Source organism: Nicotiana tabacum, chromosome 13 (assembly GCF_000715075.1).
Source record: "Nicotiana tabacum cultivar K326 chromosome 13, ASM71507v2, whole genome shotgun sequence".
Classification (NCBI taxonomy): Eukaryota; Viridiplantae; Streptophyta; class Magnoliopsida; order Solanales; family Solanaceae; genus Nicotiana; species Nicotiana tabacum.
Window position 1 is genome coordinate 102977285 of NC_134092.1, and position 20666 is coordinate 102997950.

Here is a 20666-nt window from a genome sequence, read left to right on the forward strand (position 1 = left end):
TGGCAAAGCAAACAGATCATTTATAAAGTTTGGAGCCGCAGATCCTACATGGGACCCGCCAACACGAATCTTAAACAGCCCTTTAAAACCCTAAAACTGCCCTCCCTTTCAATTGATGTGAAATCATTTGATTGGGCACGAGTTTAAGAAAAGAGAGAATACTTTTGAATTTGTGGGTAAAATGAGTCACATATATTTTGTGTGGTTATAAATTATTACATAAAGGTAAATTGTTTCCAAATAAGGAAATAGTTCATTTTTTTTGACACAGACTAAAAAGGAAATAGGTTCATATAAATTGAAATGAAGAGAGTAATAATTAAATTAAATAAAAAACTAGAATCTTTCCAAAAATGGTCGGAGAATCAATGGCTCAGATTAACTCAAGCTCAGCTACTGTATATATATATATATTAAGCTCTGAGTCAGCAGCCTCCCCTTTCATTTCATTTCATTCTAACCGCAGTCACAACAGTTATCTCTCTCCATTTCAGAAGAGAGAGAGAGAGAGAGAGCCATGTGTGGAATACTAGCAGTTTTCGGTTGCATTGATAATTCTCAGGCCAAGCGTTCCCGAATCATCGAACTTTCTAGAAGGTAGAATTTTTTTAAAAAAAAAATTGCATTCCAATTTTTCTACAGCATTCTTATTCTTTGGGGTGACAATGGTATGCATGTGTTTTGGATTTGCTATTCGTGGACTTGTTCGCTTTCTCGTGGTCTTCGATTTGTTTTTGTTAATTTATAATCAGTGTTTTTATATGGATTTCTTTTTTGAATCTCTCAAATATATGACATTTGATTTCCACGAGAAAATTTGGCATTTTTATGGTTCTTATGATATGCGGTTAACCCTTCGCCTTGCATCGCTTCAGCGCTTTAAAAGACGAAATGATGGCTATTAGTAATACTGCTAGAGTGGTTATTGAATTACATTAAATAACAGATTGCTAGTAGATCAAATTCAGAATGACAGTGAAATATCTCTGGAAACTTGAATCCCCGTTCAATTCGCTGGTAAAACCTGGCAAAAAAATAGCTTTATCTCAAAGGAGAGTATGTCACTGTGAAATTGGTGGTATGTGTTGTTTAAGCTTTAAGGCATGATATGCTGCTCTTAGGTGATGTCAGGATGATAATACCATCCTTTTCACACTAGACTCAGCTTTGAAGCACTTTCATCTCAGTTAATCGGTGGAGGAAAATCTAGTTTGCTTTGGGCATAATATACCAAATGTCTTCCTTTTGTTTTCTAGTGTTGTTTCTCAAGAATTGAAAAACCAACCTACAATATAGTGATATAATTAACTAGTTAGCTCTTCCTGTTTTTCTGAAAATTTCCAATAATTGAGAAGCGTTTACAGGTCAATTAGTAAAGGGAGAACGGAACATTTTTTTCCTCTAAAGAACTTCTCTTTTTCCATACAGAATGACTTTCTATACAAGGCCTAAGTCTGCTTTAGTGTCTGCGATTAAGCATCTTCTGGGAAACTTCACACTTGAAAGAAGTAGAACTAGGAGGGGGCAGGTCTAGCAAGATAATTGCTTCAGTCATTTCTCATAAAAAAACATTGTTTCATTCATTATGTGCATTCATATAGAGTTGGTTAAGCTGCTAAGCTGAGCTAATAGTATGATAGCTATGAATCTCGACAAAGTAGGTTGCTTCTTAGGGCTTTATTCTTTGGCTCCGTAAAGAATTTCTTTTGGAAGGGCTTCAGAGTGGGTAGGACTGTTCTGATGATAAGCTGTAACACCAACGAAACAAGCCTTTGTAGCTGTAGAACTCGGGGGGGGGGGGGCAGAGGGGAGGAGTGAAGAGAAGTATATATTTTAAAGAATAGGGCCTTGAGAACTTATAGTAGTAAGCATGCATTATTATTATTGTTGTTATTATTATTATTATTATTATTTTTATTATTATGTAAGATGTAATTACTTAGCTAATGAGGTTTTTCCAACTATTTCCAAATTGTGAAATGTGTTGAAAGCATAATTAAGTATATAAAAGCGTGTTCTTTCTAATATCTTTAGCTTTAAGAGGAGATAATCACAAAATTTATCTTGATAATATAGCAGACAATTTTTCCTAGTTCAAATCTCACGTCACCCTTCATAAAAAATTTCCACGTGCTTGGCTTGCATGTTAGGGGACGTCTTGACATAATTAAACAAATATAATTGTCCCTCTCTAACAGCTTAAGCTTTTAGATGAGGCGGTCAACAATTCAACAATTTGCATTTGTTTGATAAGAAGTTATATTAAAAGAACACTTAAAAGGTGTCAGTATGTGCACAAACTCAAGGTGTAGACTAACTAGAAGTCAATTCAAATTTTCTGCTTGTTCTCTCTGTTTTACTTCTTTTGCACTATAGAAATTGCATTTCCAGCATTCCCGAAAGCTGCTTCCTTTGCATATAGACATCACATTTCCAGCGTGTCTGATAAGCGTTCTTGCTTATTCCTGTCCCTCTACTTGGTTGATTTTCCTCTCACTTAGTTCACTGTCTTCTTGCACGCATTATCAAATTGTGTTCTCAATTCTCTTGCCTTCTTTTCATCTGACCCCACAAAATACCTCCCAAAAAGCCTTTAGTTTCTGCTTTTCCGAGTCTGAAATTATCTGCTTATTACTGCCTTTCAAGTATTCTGATACGTTGACCATTGTTTTCCCCAGTAGTAATGCATTGTTCTCTGTCCAATCTCTATTTTTTTTTTTGTGAACCACTATTCTTTGTTGCTTCTGTTTCGTCATCCTCAGTTCCCCATCTTCTCAATTTGATTTTCCTCATTTAAAAAGCGTGTGCCCCTTTTCTTGTGCTACCCTCTCAAAAATCAGTTGCTGTCATCTCGTTTGATCTGTCATGAACCCAGTTGATGCCACATGTTTAGTTCTTTACCTCTGGACAACTTTTACTTCCTGAGAACCACAATTTCCTTTCCTTAAGAAATTCTTAGAAATTGGTTATGTAAACTGTAAAGGGAAAATTTCCCAGCAATCACCATTTGGCCTCTACGTGGCTTGCTTTTCAACTTACCGACACGTGTTCATCCCCTTTTAACAAATGCTGACCATTATCTTCTGCTTGTTGGGGCATGCTTCTTACCCATGGTGTTAACCCTGATCTTTCGTATCACATTTTTCAACTCTTAATTCTCATCTTATAAAGTGCATATCCTTGCCTCTTTAGTTGATCTTGGGTTGGGCTGTTAATCCAAATTCCATGGGCTTTGCTTTGAAGTATGATAAGCATTAGCTTTACTACAGTAGCATATTCTACGTTGCTACAGACATGAAATTTTCCTGATTTGTCTTTGATGTGATGTCTGGCAAGTGTAGATTACGCCACAGAGGACCTGACTGGAGTGGATTGCATAGCCATGATGACTGTTATCTTGCTCATCAACGGTTGGCAATAGTAGACCCAACTTCTGGAGATCAGCCACTTTACAATGAGGACAAGACCATTGTTGTCGCGGTAGGGAAATATTTATTATATCATTTCTTAGATAGTTAAGTATTTTACCAGTACATGGACTTTGGACAATATTTGTGCGTTTTGATCTTCTATAGCACAAACTTTTCTCGTAGGATAAATTTCCTCTACTTTGAGTGAATCTTAACAGGAAAATCGGAATAAACAATTTGTGATTTCGAAATTTTTAGTTCTTACATATTTGAAACATGTGCGGTGAAGTAACTAGGCGCTTGACTAGGTGAATACGGAGAATTTCCTCTACTGTTATCGATATTTTCTCAGTTCATTTGAAAGATCTCTGGGTCGTCTAGCAGTACAACTATTTAGGCAACTTAATCAAATCCCCTTCCCATGAGTTTCACTTTCTTGACTTGTTTTATATTTTGACATTTTGCAATGCCGAAAATAAATTGTTTTTCCATTTTATGACCTTTAAAATGTTGAGGTGAAGGGCTAGGCGGTACTTTAATCGACTTATCGGCAACAATGTATTAGATACAGAGCACAAACTTGTTTGGGTGCCTAAATTGATATTTTTGAAAAGTCGATGGAGTAAATGGAAATATGGATTAGCAAAAATATTGAAATAGTAGATCTAAACAATGGATGACTGAATTTAGAGGAGGACCTTTTCTTCTTTCCTTGTTGAAGTGGTTATAAGAGAATTATTGGAAGAAAATGTAAGCTTTAGGGTAGTGTTGCACCATAACAGTCATGCTTTCCCTCAATTATTAGTGTAGCTGATGAATGCTTTTGGAAAGGTGGCTGATTTTTTGCTGCGTATTTTATGTCTTTCATCATCTCAAAATTTGTTGTGTTTTAACAGTGCTTGGAAGGCCTAGAGTCTTCTGAAAAAAGTAGGCTGAGAAAACATGAGTAAGCAAATTTCTTCCTGCTGGCAATTAATCTTTGTATATGAGGTGAAGCCACATAATCTAACATGGTATTAGACATATAAATATTATTTTTGACATAGAGCAGACAGAAATCTTGGGTCTAGTTGCTATCTCCCTTCCTAATAAGATGCCCTCATTGCTATATCCCAAAACAGATTCACCCTAGAACGAATAAATCTCTCCTTGCAGCCACATATATATTAATAAGTAGTGTAACACTAAAACATTTGTGCTTCTGCAAAGTCTGTTGAAGTGGGCGATTAAGTAATAAATTGTGTGAGTTTGACTGAAGAGAAAGTAATAAATTGTGTGAGCTTCTCACATTTTCATGATAATGTCAATTCATCTGATTGAACTTTTTGAAGGACATCTCCTTTTCTAAAAGTTTTTGTTCACTTCCTGAAAATGGTTGCTTTCCCAAATGTATTCTCCTGTATTTTCCTTGTGCTTTATGTTGACCAGGATGACTCTGGCCTTCCCTTTTTCAAATGGTGACTTCATTACCTTTTAACAAAAGATCAAATAGCCTTTGTATGCTTGAAATCGAAGCAGAATTTAGGGCTCAATTTCTCTAGGAGATGTGTAGCAGTAACATAACACGTGGTTAAAGCAACTTTTAAGCACTGCCACTGTCAAATTTGATATGACGCTATTACTATTTAGAGTGTCAAATAGTATTTCTTTTGACTACCAATTTTTCAATATCTTTTTTATACCTTTTTTCTTTGACTGTGACTTATAGTATATTTTATGTAGTTTCAGAATATATATTTTAGTTTTTAAAGAATTGATGTCTGAAAGTACAGCCAATTAGATGGTTTCACCCTTGTACTTCAAATCTTATAAGTTGTTTAGGTTAAAGGAATAATATGCATGATTACATTGTTTGGATTGAAATTCAGAAGATCAAATGTGCAGGCAAAAAGCTTGCGGAAGATATAATTCTGTCATTTTGTTGTTTAGATTAACTTCCCCTGTCAAATAGCTAAAACTAATTCATACTTTCTCAGGATCCTTCTTGATTGGACTACTCTGATCTTCTTCCATATATTGATATATCATATTCCTTTTGCTTTTAGGTTAACGGGGAGATATATAACCATAGAGAATTACGGGAAAAGCTGAAGTCCCACCAGTTTCGAACTGGCAGTGACTGTGAAGTTATTGCACATCTTGTAAGTACTTTCAGAATATATTCAAATAAATATACATGACTTCTCAGTTTCTGTGCGAAGAATGATTTCAAAATACCATGACTCAAATTTCTCATCAAAAGAGAAAAAGGTGGATTGTAGTAAGAGAATGAGATTTTTTGTCATAATTTCTTTCTTATGGTATTTGAACTCCGCAATCTACCTATCGCAGTATGAAGACTATGGAGAAGACTTCGTTCACATGTTGGATGGAATGTTCTCCTTTGTGCTTCTTAACACCCGTGATAAAAGTTTCATTGCTGCTCGGGATGCAATTGGCATTACGCCCCTTTATATGGGATGGGGTCTTGATGGTATGTAATTTTTCCATTTCATAATTTTTGGTATATTGCCCTTTTAATAAATAGCCTGTGAGTTATGTGAAGTTCCTTTGTTGTTTCCTTGTTTTTTATTTGCCTGATGCATCTTTGTTGTTTTGCCTACTATAATGCTGGTTTCATGCTGTTGTTACAAACAAATGATGTATAATAGTGAACAGTACATGTTTTCTTGCCGCTGTAGATCAACAATGTACCAAGAACATCTGTCTTAAGCTAGTTCAACCTAATCTTCAGTTATCTATCATTCCAGCGAATAACACATGTAGAGTTAACCGGACATTACCTAAGGCCAGCTATACAACATTGTGAGGTGTGACTAAGGAACTCTGAACACTGTTTGGAGAAATGGAAAGCAACATATCCGTGTTTGTTTTGAAGTACTATAAGGAGGCAGCAACCTTGCTGGATTTATCACTTGACAGCAAATGTCAATGGTTGAGGAACATTTTTTATGGCTGGAGGAGAAACAGAGAAGAGAAAAAATAATTGATTTTAAAAAACAGAGGAGAAAATTTTGTGAAGTCGTATGTTAATTTCAATGGCTGGAGGTGCAATATTTGACTTGGCAACTAGCGTGTAGAAGTTTCTGGTTGGGGTTGAGCATGGAAGACACTGTTGCTTTTACAACTGTCATTAGAGTCGGAAACATATTGTATTCTTGAGGGAGCGTTGCAATGGATAAAAAAGTCCTACCTACTACTTGATATTTGGGCATTCAGAACTGGTTGTCTAAAGCTGAGAAGGAAGAAAAGGATTTAAAATGGTGAGTATTGTAGGCTTTCTTTTCTGTCCAGGGTGCCTGGACTAGTTCCCTGAATTGGGATACTGGTGGAGGATTTCCTGAAATTGATCATGGCCAAAGAGATATGTCAGGGGATAAGAACATTGAAGGATCAAAGGAAGGTGCTGCGCTAAGTTTTGCTAGAAATGAACAGTTCCACTATGGCTTTTGTCAAAGATGGGAATTGAATTGGCCCCAACTTCTGGGCATCTCCATCCATCGTCAGGTGAACAAAAGTAAGGTTACAATGGTAGAATTTTTCATTATTTCAAACAAGTAAGGTGAAGTCGTCAGCAATCATTGCCTGAGAAGGAACCAGGAACAAAATCTAGAAGATGTCTGCTAAAGTGCTAATAGATAATCTGCCAAATTTAGCACGGTAAGGCTAGTGCAGATCTGGTTCAAATTTTAAATTGGTCCAAAATGCTTTAATAAATGTCGGACCTCGTTTTGGTCCCCCAAAAGGTTGCTATATAAAGACTTGACAAAGAAACAGGTGAAGGAGAAGCCCAAACAATTGAACAAACTACACCTAGCCTAAAGAAAGTGGTTGATAGTTTGGTCGGAGGAGGAAGAGCGAGCCTGCGGAGAGAGCCTCAAACATAAAAAATGACCTAGTCTTGTAATGAGTCTGGCCAAATCAAGTAAGCTCTGACTTTCAAGAGAGATCAACAGAAAACTTCGTCAGTCTAGATAAATCAAGAAAATTATGATAATGAAAAGGAGGCTGGACATTCTACTGCCGACCAACCCTGGTTTTGGTGTCAGTGAGACAAGTGGAACTAAAGAAGAATATGGATCAAAAGAGTTTATCCGGTTGACACCTGATAAACTCACTACATCAGTTTTCAGTTCAAAAACATTTCAATTCTTGCTGATAAAGACAGGCAAACTGTCACCTACCAATCAAAGGAGGTTGTTTCAATTGAGTTAGAGGTATCAAAGGAGGCGGCAGTATATATGGAGCAAGTTTTGATGAAGGGAGTTGCTTCTATTGGAGACCACCAGGTACTCAAGTGCTTCCCGTAGTTCCTAGGCATTTTATAATTGATATGACAGAGAAATGTCTTATTGACAAGAATAGACTAGGACTACAGGGATAATAGTGTTGGGAAGGTGAGGACTTCTTTGGTTGCTGTCAGGAACTTGGAAACAAAGGGAGAAAGGGGTTGGAATCAAAGGTTTTGATTTCATTTTTGATTTATGAGGAAATAATGGGTAGTGGATGGAGTCGAGGATGGGAAAGAGGTTTACCAATTGCACCATTGAATATGTAATTAGAGACACTATCCTCTTATTTGGGAACACGACTAGGGTGAGGGAACGCTCCGACAGGGATGTGGTTTATTCGGGTATGTTGGCACGAAGCTTTTGTGTCTAGGTTTGGTGTTGGCTTAAGTGCAACACCTTAGGAAGACAAACAAACTTAGGACAGATTTGATAGTTGTCGGAAATTGCACAGTGATGATATTTTCTTCTTCCAAACGTTGGGAATGATTGCACATGTAGTAACTAGAGTTATTTCTCATTTAAGCTTTTATATGTAAGAATCAAATAAAATAATTGATGAAATGCATGAAAGCAACTGTCTTACGCCTGAATGCTTTTAAAAGGCATGCTTTACAAAGTTTTTGGTACATCTATCTGACATGACACACTAACATTCACTCTTATATGTGTACATATTTAACTAAGTCCAAGCCTAACTATCTAACTGGAGATATCAAAGTTCTTAGCTCTTTAAAGCTTTCTTAACTTTAGGAAGATCCTGCAGTGTTGTTTTTTTATAACCGTGGTATCCAGGCTAGCTTGCACACATCTCGACTAATTCCACCGGGTGCTTGCTATCTCCCACCAACACAGATTACCTGGTAACTCATGGGAAGAAATCACCTATTGTTTTGAGTCTGCTGGCATTTGAAGTTTTGGACTACTAACCTCATGGTTCTCATCCCACTTCATTGACCACTTGGCCACATCCTTGGGTGCCTGCACTGTAGCTGTAACGAAGATAGTTTTTTTTCCGGGATACTCTTATATTGTGATAATTTTTTTGTATTCGCTGTTAATGGATGAGGTTATGTGACTCTCCGGTGGTGAGAGTGTTAATGAACATCAAGCTCATATGTCATTTCATTTTCTGATTGATCTTGCTCTTCACTCTTTACGAGTTTAATGTGTTAGTCCTTCCCAGTTTTTTTTAAGAGCGAGAAGCGCAAAAAAGCGACAAGGGCTCGCCTCGCTTCAAAAGCGAAGCGCAAAGCGAAGCGCACACTTTATTAAAGTGAAGCGCAATTCTTAAAAAACATAATGTAAATCTTGCAAAGACACAATATAAAATTATAAATAATCAAAAAGTTCAAATTGTCAAAATCAAAGCTACTAAATTACTAGAATCAACCTCTTATTCTTCTACTCTTCTTGTTCTTCTTCAAGATTGTCAAAATCTTGAATTCCTCTGTTATCTTCATATTGCTCGTCATCTTCCTCCTCCCCCTCCTCTTCCTCTTCATGATCACTTTCATCTTCATCAATTAGGGATAGGGATCGACTTGTAGTAGCCACACTTTTTCCCTTCCTAATCGAGCTTGAACTTGAAGTATTCCCCCTTAAACCATAAGGATTCTCCCCAACTCCACTAGCAACCGCAACATCACCCCAAGTGAAATTAGAATCGCCTTCAAATACTTCTTCATCTTCACAATTTTCGGGGACTCCGGTTAGCCACTCATTAGCCTCATCAATATTGTCCAAAAGAATTGGATCAATTAGATTGCGGTGGTTGTAGCGACGCCTCAATGCTCTATTGTATTTTATGAACACTAGATTATGGAGGCGCTTCAAGGTTAGTCGATTCCTCTTCTTTGTATGAATCTGCAAACAAGATGTGTCAACTAATTAGTAGGAGTTGGGACAATTGAGATATAATTTACTTTATCTCAAAACACGAAATAATTCTTTTTATTTCTCACGTGTTCAAAAACGCTCCAGTTCCTTTCACATCCGGATGAGCTACAAGTTAAACTTAGAACTCTGATGGCGAAAGTCTGTAAATCCGGAGTCTCTACACTATATTGGTCCCACCACTCAACTATAGAAGTGAAAAAAAAAATTCAAGAGTTAATAAGTATAAAAAATATTAAAATACATTAAAGTTAGAGCTATAAAATATAGAAGCACTTGGTCACCTGGCGATTTCGTCTTTCTTTGTTTAATAGCAAGTCAGAGCTTAAAAAGTCCCTCAGCTGCCTTGTAAATAGCCAGCTGATCTACTATCTTTTCTTGCATGTCTTCATCTGGGGTCAACTTGATAACAACCTCATGGAATCCTGTCCACACTTCTCTAGCCAATGAATTATTCTCATGCTGATCATAAAAGAGTGACGGGTTCAGAATAAGTCCAGCTGCATGCAAAGGTCTATGAAGTTGCTCACTCCATCTTGCATCAATGATCTGAAAGACCTTTGCATATTTCTGCTCATCAGTGAATGATGCTTGAATAGCCTCCTTGGCCCTATCCATAGCTTCATAGAGGTAGCCCATTGGTGGTTTTTGCTCCCCATCCACCAAACGGAGTACTTTAACCAAAGGGCCACCAATTTTAAGAGCATGAAGGACATTATTCCAAAAAGAATAAGAAAGAATAATGCGTGCAACATCTTTCCCTGCACTTTCCTTTGCAAATTTACTCTTGCTCCATTCCTCTGAAGTGAACAACTTTCTCAAATTGGATTTTTGCAAGTGGATACTATGTAAAGTCAAGAAAGCAGTGGCGAACCTTATCTTGCCCGGTTTCACCAAATTTTTTTGTCCGGTGAATCTTCTCATCATATTCAATAACAAGGGCCGCTGAGAAATATAAGAATGTACCCTAACGCCCTGGCCAAAAACTGTAGAGAAGGGTTTTTCCTTGAAAATGTCCCCGAAGATTAAGTTGATACAATGAGCCGCACATGGAGTCCAATAGACATTCTTGTACGCTCCTTCCACCATGCCACCCGCTTTCACATTTTCACTCGCATTATCAGTGACCACTTGAACAACTTTGCTTGGGCCAATCTTTTCAATGGTGTTCTGAAACAAGGTGAACATTTTGATGTGGTCAGTGGATGAGTCGCTAGCATCAATGGACTCAAGAAACAAACTTCCCTTGGGAGAATTCACCAACACGTTAATAATCATTTTCCCAGTTCTTGCCGTCCACTTATCCATCATAATGGAGCAGCCATACTTGTTCCACGCAACTTTATGTTCCTCCACAATTTTATTAGTCTCCTCCACTTCCTTATTTAGATAAGGACCTCTGATTTCATGATAAGTGGGAGGCTTCATTCCAGGTCCGTATTGACCAACGGCCTCAATAAAGTCTCCAAAAGTGTCAGTATAGTTGACACAATTGAAGGGGAGCCCAGCATCATAGACCCATCGTGCAAAAGCTCTAACTGCACGATCCCTCAAAATGTCCTTAGCAATTTTTTGTACATCTTTTCCACCGCTCTTTCCTTCCGGCTTCTTTGGGAAATAGCAATCTATAGGACCTTTAGTCCTACTCGTACCCGTCGATCCATGGCTTGAAGAGATTGCATCTCTTCCCCGTTTTGTTGGAAGTGACAATTCTTCAATATCATCATCACCATCATCATCAAGATTGGTCACCAATGGTTGATGACTCATTTGATTTTTTTGCTCCTTCTTCTTCTCAACAAAATTCTTTATTTCATCCCTCACTTCCGGTGGACATTTCGGACAACTTGTGACGTTTCTATCGCCACCAATAAGATGGAATTTAAAGCGATAAATTTCACCCGTTGTAATCTTGTTACAAAACTTGCATACAATATTTGTATTCTTCTCATTAACTCTATCGCCATATCGCCAAGCCGGGTCTTTATCTTTCGATCTTTGAGACATTTTGAAATCCCTATTAAGATATAAGAAAATACATAATCAAATAAACTGAAAATACATATAATATATATAATAATTAATTTTATAAACCGAAATACACATTAAAAAAATCAAATAAACTAAAATATAACATATATAATTTTCTAAAATGAAATACATATAAAATTAATCAAATAAACTGAAAACATAACATATATATAATAATTAATTTTATATACTGAAAAATGCATTAAGAAAATCAAATAAACTGAAAAATATAACATATATAAATAATAATTAACTTTATATACTGAAATATACATTAAAAAATCAAATAAACTAAAATATAACATATATATATAATAATTAATTTTCTAAAATGAAATACATATAAAATTAATCAAATAAACTGAAAATATAACATATATAAATAATAATTAATATTATATACTGAAATATACATTAAAAAATCAAATAAATTGAAAAATATAACATATATAAATAATAATTAATTTAAAATCAAATAAACTGAAAAATATAACATATATAAATAATAATTAATTTTATAAACTAAAATACATATTAAAAGTAATAAATAAGAAGAATAAAAGGGGGGAAAAAAACAAAATGGGTTTGAGATAAAAGGAAGAAGAAGACGCTGAAGTCTGAACAGTGCAAACTGGACTGTCAGAGTCTCAGAGATAAACGAAGAAGAAGAAGGAAGAAAGAAGGAAAAAGAAAGAAAAAAAAGCAGAATCTGACGGGACCAAGAAGAAGAAAGAAAGAAGAAAGAAAAAAAAGAGAAGAAGAAAATTACCTGGACTGGTCAGCAATGTCAATGAAGTTGAACCCTAGGCTTTGGTCGACCTCGATCGAAGAAGAGAGAAGAAGAAATGGCCATTTTTTGTCAATTTAGGGTCTGTTTTGTATAATAGAAAAACAGACCCAAAGTTTTTTTTTTTAAAAGGGCCCTCTGCGCTTTTTTAACAAAAGCGATCGCTTCGTCGCTTCCTCCGTTGAAGCGTGCGCTTCCCTCGGTCGAGTCGCCTCAGGCAGCTAGAAGCGACACTGAGTCGCGTCGCGTCGCTTCGCGCTTTAAGCGCGAAGCGATCGCTTTTCTAAACACTGGTCCTTCCAAGTTCTGTCCATCTTTCTGGTGTGCTTAACCCATGTATATTGGACCACACTTTGTATTCATGCTGATTGCAACAAAGCCTGACTGATCCTGAACTCCTCCTTTTTGCCTTGGGTAGAATTATTTTTGTGTTTTTAGTGTTACATATTTCAATTTAAAGGAAAAAGGGAGAAGCTTAAGGTAGAATCCTGCTCCTTGACCTTTGGATCCTTACACATTGAAGTGGACAGACATGTTTGCTTTGCTTTGCTTTGATGAGTTGTTTTAGTAGTCAGTCTAAGCAACTGCTGATGTATTCTGCTTTATTGTAAGTGTCTATAATTTTTATCTTTCCACAATTTGCTTTCAGCTCTTTCTGCATATAAGAGAAAATAACAGAAGCTTCTATTCGATCATGTAATATTGACTGCACAAGTGCATATTTAAACAACTTTGGCTATGCGTATGCAAGCAATAATAAATATTACTTTTTATGCAGGGTCTGTATGGTTTTCTTCAGAGATGAAAGCCTTAAGTGATGACTGTGAACGATTTGTTAGTTTCCTTCCCGGTCATATTTATTCAAGCAAAAATGGTATGCCCATACGAAGCTCATTTCTGAGCTTGCGCTTCATTTATGATCAGCGTACTTTTCCTATTTATTTCAGATTTACTTTAGGACCCTGTTGGAAACAGTCTTGAACTCTTATTGATGGTGTAATTATTATCTCTTGATCAACCAAAGGAGTAATTACATGTAATTATTACAAATTTGCAACAAAATAACTTTTAGGATAACCAGTGGAGCTTCATGAATCTTTTAGGATAGTTGGGATGCTAGAGTGATGTACTTTTGATAATGTCGGTTAACATAAATCCTCTGACTTTGTACTGATGTACTGGCTGAGCAGATTTTATATTACTTTCTAATCCCTCTACAAATAAAAAAATTGTGAGACTGCAATATAACACCATTTTTTTAATGCATTTACAATGTTTAAACTTGATTTAGCAACGTAGAACATGTCGACCTTAAACAGAGGTTCTATTTGTCCTAGATAAAGGAAGATCAGCATAATGAAACATTACAGGAGAGGAGCTCTATTGAGTTTTTGTTAATCTAGAGGGAGCCCGTAAATAGTACACCAATTCATCTCTTATATGACTTCTTTTTCATTTTGGAACGTTTTAAAAGTTTGACTACATTTTTTGATCTCCGTACACTAAACTTTTTGATGTATTAAACTAACTATTTCCACTACTTTAATATTTTCTTCCTTAAACAACTCCTGTTAGCATCTTAAACTCTGTGTGTTCAATACCCTCATATAAAATTATACGAGTATTTTTTTTATATTTGCTTATGTCCTTGGAGTTTGGGATGGGGAAGCTCATCATTTGAGGCGAAAGGTAAATTCTTTTGAATGGACAAAAAGTGAACCTCGGTCTTTGGCATGGAGGGACTATTTAAGTCGCCATCATTACCAAAGTCATCCTTTCAAGTGTTTGCTTTCAAGAACTATTCATGCTATGTCTCAAGTATATTATGTGTGCAGGAGGACTCAGAAGATGGTACAACCCACCATGGTACTCAGAAACCATTCCTTCTACTCCATATGATCACCTTGTCTTACGGAAAGCTTTTGAGAAGGTCATTCTATTTTGGAAGTCGCTTGTTTCTGAGTTGTATATAATATTTAGGTGCCACTTTGTTATATTTTAAACTTCATCAAAAGCCTTTGGATTCTTTGAGGACACATATCCCCTTGACTGACTGGGAGCTGAATTTCCTTGATGTATAGTGCTTATTTTGATTGTCCTCTCCTTTGTAATACTCTTGCCTATAAATAAACCTTCCTTATCAAAAGAAAATGATAAAATGTTAAAAATACTTTGTGATAGATGTTGACTATAGACTTTAAATGATATTTTATCTCAATCTTTATCAATTCTTTTTTACCTTCACATGCAAATTATACTACAGTATGTGAAATATGCAATAGTTTGTCCTGCAATTTTCATCTTTCATGTACCTCTCTCTACTATCCGTGTATTACTACTGATTTGATGCATTAAATGCTAATTTTATTCCCAACCTTTACTTTATGCAGGCTGTAGTCAAGCGACTTATGACGGATGTACCATTTGGTGTGCTTCTCTCAGGCGGACTAGATTCTTCACTTGTTGCTGCAGTGGCCAACCGCTATTTGGCTGATACTGAAGCTGCGCGACAATGGGGATCACAGTTGCATACCTTTTGCGTAGGCTTGAAGGTGGTGATGCTCCTTTTTGTAAACTTGCTCTGATTTGGGAATTGCTAGCTGTATCATCCCAATTTACATGGAAGTTCTAGACCATTATTGCTGTTTCTTTTCCATATATAGGGATTTTCTGAAAATAGTAAAAAGGAAATGGAATTTCTCTTTATTAAAGATACCGAATGCCTTTTTGGGAAATGATCTTACAGTTCTGAATCGAAAATTTCCTTTTGACATTGTGATTAATTCTGATATGAATTTGGTCCATCCTGGCTTTCCTTCTCTTGATTGTAGATTTTCCTTCTCTTGTTACAATTATATGCCTGTCTTTTTGTCTTACTCTCTGAGACAGGCAATGTAACTCCAGTTGCAAGGTTTGGTAATATTGACTTGTTTATTTCTGTTATCACATCCTCCTGAAAAAGTGCTACTAGCTTGTATTCATGCGGGAATTTGAAATTTTCAAGTGTATAGCTTTACAAAATGATCAGAACTGATCACAGTCATTGCTCTAAATAAAATTTTCTAAAAAGCAGGTATTGTTGTGATATAATGTGACACTTAAATAAATTTAAACCTACATCCTTTCGAAATCTGTAATAGCTCCACTAATATTTCTTGTGCTAAACTATTCCAACACCTCTTATCGATGCCAATTTTGACAGACCTTAGTGCACTTAAAAGTGTTTAGTGTTCTTTATGCAGTAGGTATGTTATTGTCCAAAATGACAGAAATAAAGTTAGAGATTTGTTGAAAGCCACTTGGTGTGATTGAGCAGTTCGGAGATGAGTGATTTATCCATTTTATATACTTGTAGTGTTTTGTTTTCTTTTGCTTTTGTCATTGTAATTAAGGTTGTCTTTTGTTTGACATTAGGGTTCTCCTGATCTGAAAGCTGCCAGAGAGGTGGCAGACTACCTTGGAACCCGTCACCATGAGTTTCACTTTACAGTGCAGGTAACTTTCCACAAAGACATCCTACCATGTGACCAGGAGGTCACGGGTTTGAGCTGTGGAAACAACCTTTTGCAGAAATGCAGCGTAAGGTTGCGTACAATAGACCCTTGTGGTCCGGCCCTTCCCCGACCCCGCACATAGCGGGAGCTTAGTGCACCGGGCTGCCCATCCTAAGCTGATTTTCCTTATAGGAGTATAACCGCTTAAGTCAAATTGGCTATCTACTTCTTTCTATTGCTACATCAGGAAGGAATTGATGCACTAGATGAAGTCATTTATCATGTTGAAACATATGATGTGACCACTATCAGAGCCAGTACACCAATGTTTCTCATGTCTCGGAAGATAAAGTCTTTGGGTGTGAAAATGGTTCTATCTGGTGAAGGTTCTGATGAAATTTTTGGCGGTTATTTATATTTCCACAAGGCACCCAACAAAGAGGAGTTTCACCAAGAAACTTGTAGAAAGGTGGATCTCATTGTCATTTCTTCAGTCATTCAGGATTATTGGAAGTAACTGTATTTTTACTAGAATACTTCTTTGAACTATTTCTAGCTCTGATGGACGCTTTGATGTTAATCCAGATTAAAGCACTTCATCTTTATGATTGCTTGAGGGCCAACAAATCTACTTCAGCTTGGGGTGTTGAAGCTCGTGTACCTTTCTTGGATAAAGAATTTATCAATGTTGCAATGAACATTGATCCAGAGTGGAAAATGGTAACCTACAGTGCTTCCGTCTCATTTCTCCACCCCCCACCCCCCCAAAAAAAAGAACAGAAAAGAATTGAAAAGAGAGATTCTTTTCTTCCTTCAAGGAAGAAGGGGGTAACAAAAGAATAGCTGCAAGTTATGCAGAAAAAATAGTCTTCCATGTCATGGGAGACCAGGGTTCAAATCTGATTGTTAAAAAAAACACTAGGTGAACTCTTCTAATCTGTTTAAGCCTTGGTGGACATAGTTAACTAGTATATGAGCTAGTTAGAGCTGACTCGAAACCACCATTATTCAAAAAATTAAGAAAGTCTTCAATGTTGTTCCACCGTGAATTCATGATGTGTCGACTTTCATGTGTTTATCTCTGGATAGATGAAGAGTTTTTTTGGATCTTGATTAATTCTGTTTGGCCCCTTTGAGGTTCTGCACGCTATTTCTAGACTCAAACTTGCTGCGACCTATGTTAGGTCTAGAGAATATCTGCCTAATAAAACAATGGAAGTTACATTCAAGTATTTTACCTCCATATTACAAGTCAGTGTTAGTTAAATGGGTCTGATATATGGGATAGAAAATGGCTTCATACCCATAACCTCGTTAAAATGTTGCTGATGTGCTGATCTCATCTGTACATCTAGTATAATCCTAATTACAAATTAATGCATCTCTTTGCGGTGACTATAGTATGCTGAAGAACCTGTCTTGAAACATTGCAGATCAGACCTGATCTCGGAAGAATAGAAAAGTGGGTTCTACGCAATGCTTTTGACGATGATCAGAATCCTTATCTGCCAAAGGTTTGTTTGTTTTCTTGTATCAGGTCCAATAATCATAATCTTTGTTTATTCATTTGCATAAAAGGCAGTAGACTCCCAATACATTGTGTACGCTTATGCACAAATGTATGAGATGTGTATTATATGTGTCACATATAAGGGTATTATATGTACACACTCCTCCCACCTTCCACATATATTATGTGTGTGTGTGTGTGTGTATAATGAAATGATGTTTGAAAAGACATTATGATCAAGTAGTTGATCCTCATCTGCTTTCTGTTTTTAGCATATCTTGTATAGGCAGAAGGAACAGTTCAGTGATGGAGTTGGCTACAGTTGGATTGATGGCTTGAAGGATCACGCAAGCAGTCTGGTGAGCTCTTTAGTTGTTTTCTCTTCCCTCCTCTTCCATTCTTTATCCCTTCCTTTTGTGGTTTTGTTGAACACATCTCATATACTTGGTCCAGGTTTCTGATTCTATGTTAGCGAATGCAAGTTTTGTTTACCCGCATAACACACCCACGACAAAGGAAGGATACTATTATAGAACTATTTTTGAGCGATATTTCCCCAAGGTGGGTCTTACATAGTCTTCTTTTCCTTGTTATTCATGTTCAGTTTATGATATTTTGTCCCAAACAATGTTTTCTTTTTCTTCCTTTTTCTGTTAACAAGATCGCTTCTATCTTCGTATTTGTTGATAAAGTTAATCACATTGTTAACTATTATTTGGAGCAGAATGCTGCGAGGGAAACAGTTCCAGGTGGTCCAAGTGTGGCATGCAGCACTGCAAAAGCAGTAGAATGGGACGCAGCTTGGTCCAAGAATCTAGATCCATCTGGTCGAGCTGCACTCGGTGTTCATGCAGCTGCTTATGAGGATGCATCAGAGGTTAAAACCACAGTCGCGACAGATACTGCTCAGAAACTTGACGTTGATAAAGCTGCAGTAGCTGTTTGATTGTATATCTTCATTTATTGAAACGTCACTTGTTGTTACTGTCAATTTATTTAACTTATTTCACGAGTTTGAATTCTTCGGTATTATTCCGCGTGTTTATTCTACTGAGAAGAAATATGCATGAATTGTGACAAATATATGTATGACTTTAGAACCTGAGTGTGAATGACAGACGTCCTGAATCAGGAACGGAGCATTTCGAGGCTGGGGTGGGATTATATACACCGTCAATTCATGAAAACTTCATATTGGGTGACGTTAAAACATAAACAAACATACACCGATAGTGTTTTCCTGAAGCTTAGCCGATCATGCTCAAATAAAGGAAGAGAATTATGGTACTTAGCAACCAACTTAAATATTCTAAACTAAAATGAATCCTCTTGATGCAACTTGAATGGAGCACAATGGATATTATGAATTAGTGATCTGACTAATTTGCCATTTCTAATATACTTTTTTGTTAAATTCATTTCCATTCGCCGATAGTGTTTTCCTGAAAACTCGCAGAAACACCCCATGACTCAGAATGATTTTTCCTCAAAAAAGATGATACGAACCTATTTGCTGGGAATTAGAGGTGGAGATAGGATTTCAAGCTTATGGGTTCGGGATTCTAATCATTTTAAGTTAATAATTTATATATATTTAATGGATTTTCTAAGACAAATATAGGGTTCGAATTAAATCTACTGAGTTCGGCCGAACCCGCTTCCGACACTCTAGCTCCGGGAATCATAGTCTTACTTAAGCTGTTTGATTATTTCACTTGGTTTTGAATGATTCTGACAAGGAAATTAGAACATTAGATAATCTAATGTCAGTAGTATTTTATGGGTTTTAGATTATGACATACATTAACATATAATGAAACTTTTCGAGATTATGGGATTAAGTACCCTTTACACTATTAATACACCAAAGTCAAACGCTAGATTAAGTAGTATTCTCATTTTGCTTTCTCATTGGAACCGTTGCAGCAGAAATGCATCTCTATGACACTCTTGATATCTAAGTTATAATGAGATAAATCTAGCTTCTAACCAAAGTGTCGAGAATAACCATTAACACCCTGCTGCACTCGAATTGAGAACCCTAACTCTAGCTTGTAAATGTGAGCTGAGTCAAGAGAAGAAGCAGAAGACAATAAGTTGTGAGCAAATAAAAAATGATTCTCATTTTTAAAGATGAGTTACAAAGTATACATATGTACACGTGTTCTAACTTCTACTGACAGCTGTCAACAACTAACACAACAACTTAACTAACTATCTAATATTTAATTAGGCACTAATTGTATCCTATTGACACGTATCTCTCAAGTTACTGCATCTTCAATACTCCTCCTTAAGCTAGTAGGTGCAAACACATTAGCACTCCCAGCTTGGATACAAGATACTCATGTTGTGATCTTCCTAATGCTTTTGTCAGAATATCTGCATGTTGCTCTCCTGAACTTATATGCAATGTTTTCACCATTCCCAACTGAATTTTCTCTCTAATGAAGTGGCAATCCACTTCTATATGTTTGGTTCTCTCATGATAAATCGGATTTGCTGCTATTTATAGTGCTGCCTTACTATCACAGTATAATTCTACAAATAAATTCAGCTTTGTCCCATGCTCTTTGACTAATCCAACTAGCCATACTAACTCTGAAACTGTCAGCCATGCTTCTATGCTCAGCTTCAGCTGAGCTCTTAGATACTGTGTTTTGGCTTTTTGATTTCCATGATATCAATGAATCTCCATACTTCACAGTGTATTTGGACAAGAGGCCCAGTCTGCAACACAATAAGCCTTCAGTTTCTCCAGCTTTTTAGAGCTCATCAGAATCCCAAGTCCTGGTTCTCTTTTCACATATCTCACAACTCGTAGGGCTGCTTCCCAGTGTAACTTCTTGAGTTGTTGCAGAAACTGACTAAGAGTCTGAATTGCAAATGCAATATCCAGTCTTGTCATTGTTAGATACAACAGCTTGCCTATTAGCCTTTGATATTTTCCTCTATCTTCAAGCAATTCATCACCTTCTTCCCTGTGACTTCATCCAGTTCTTTGGTTGTAAATTTCTGATTGTTGTCAAGTGGAGTCCAGGATGGCTTAGCAGCACTCAACCCCACATCTGTTATAAGTTCCAAAGCATATTTTCTCTGATTCATAAGGATCCCTTTCCCTGATCTACTGAACTCCAGTCCCAAGAAGTATCTCAGCCCCCCAGGTCTTTGATCTTGAATGCTTTATGTAACCTAAGCTTAATTTTCTCAATTAAGTCCAAGTCAATCCCAGTCATCAACATAGGCAAG

At 36.5% G+C, this 20666-nt stretch overlaps 1 protein-coding gene across 1 annotated transcript; it reads left to right on the forward strand.

The window, feature by feature from the left end:
- Nucleotides 1–422: 422 nt before the first annotated feature.
- LOC107817957 (asparagine synthetase [glutamine-hydrolyzing] 2) lies at nt 423–18498 on the forward strand. The gene is made up of 14 exons (XM_016643856.2): nt 423–597; nt 3342–3480; nt 5456–5551; nt 5742–5883; nt 13192–13287; nt 14249–14343; nt 14804–14965; nt 15828–15908; nt 16155–16376; nt 16493–16627; nt 17341–17421; nt 17690–17776; nt 17871–17978; nt 18142–18498. Exons 1-14 carry the CDS (start codon nt 518–520, stop codon nt 18361–18363), a joined length of 1746 nt encoding a protein of 581 aa, XP_016499342.2. The 5' UTR covers nt 423–517; the 3' UTR covers nt 18364–18498.
- The last annotated feature ends 2168 nt before the right edge of the window (nt 18499–20666 follow it).

Excerpts from the sequence above, each read along its gene's own strand:
- LOC107817957 (XM_016643856.2), top strand. The coding sequence starts at position 518 with ATGTGTGGAATACTAGCAGTTTTCGGTTGCATTGATAATTCTCAGGCC. Across the intron at positions 598-3,341 it reads ATCATCGAACTTTCTAGAAG|ATTACGCCACAGAGGACCTG; the intron begins GTAGAATTTTTT and ends TGGCAAGTGTAG. Across the intron at positions 16,628-17,340 it reads TTGATCCAGAGTGGAAAATG|ATCAGACCTGATCTCGGAAG; the intron begins GTAACCTACAGT and ends GAAACATTGCAG.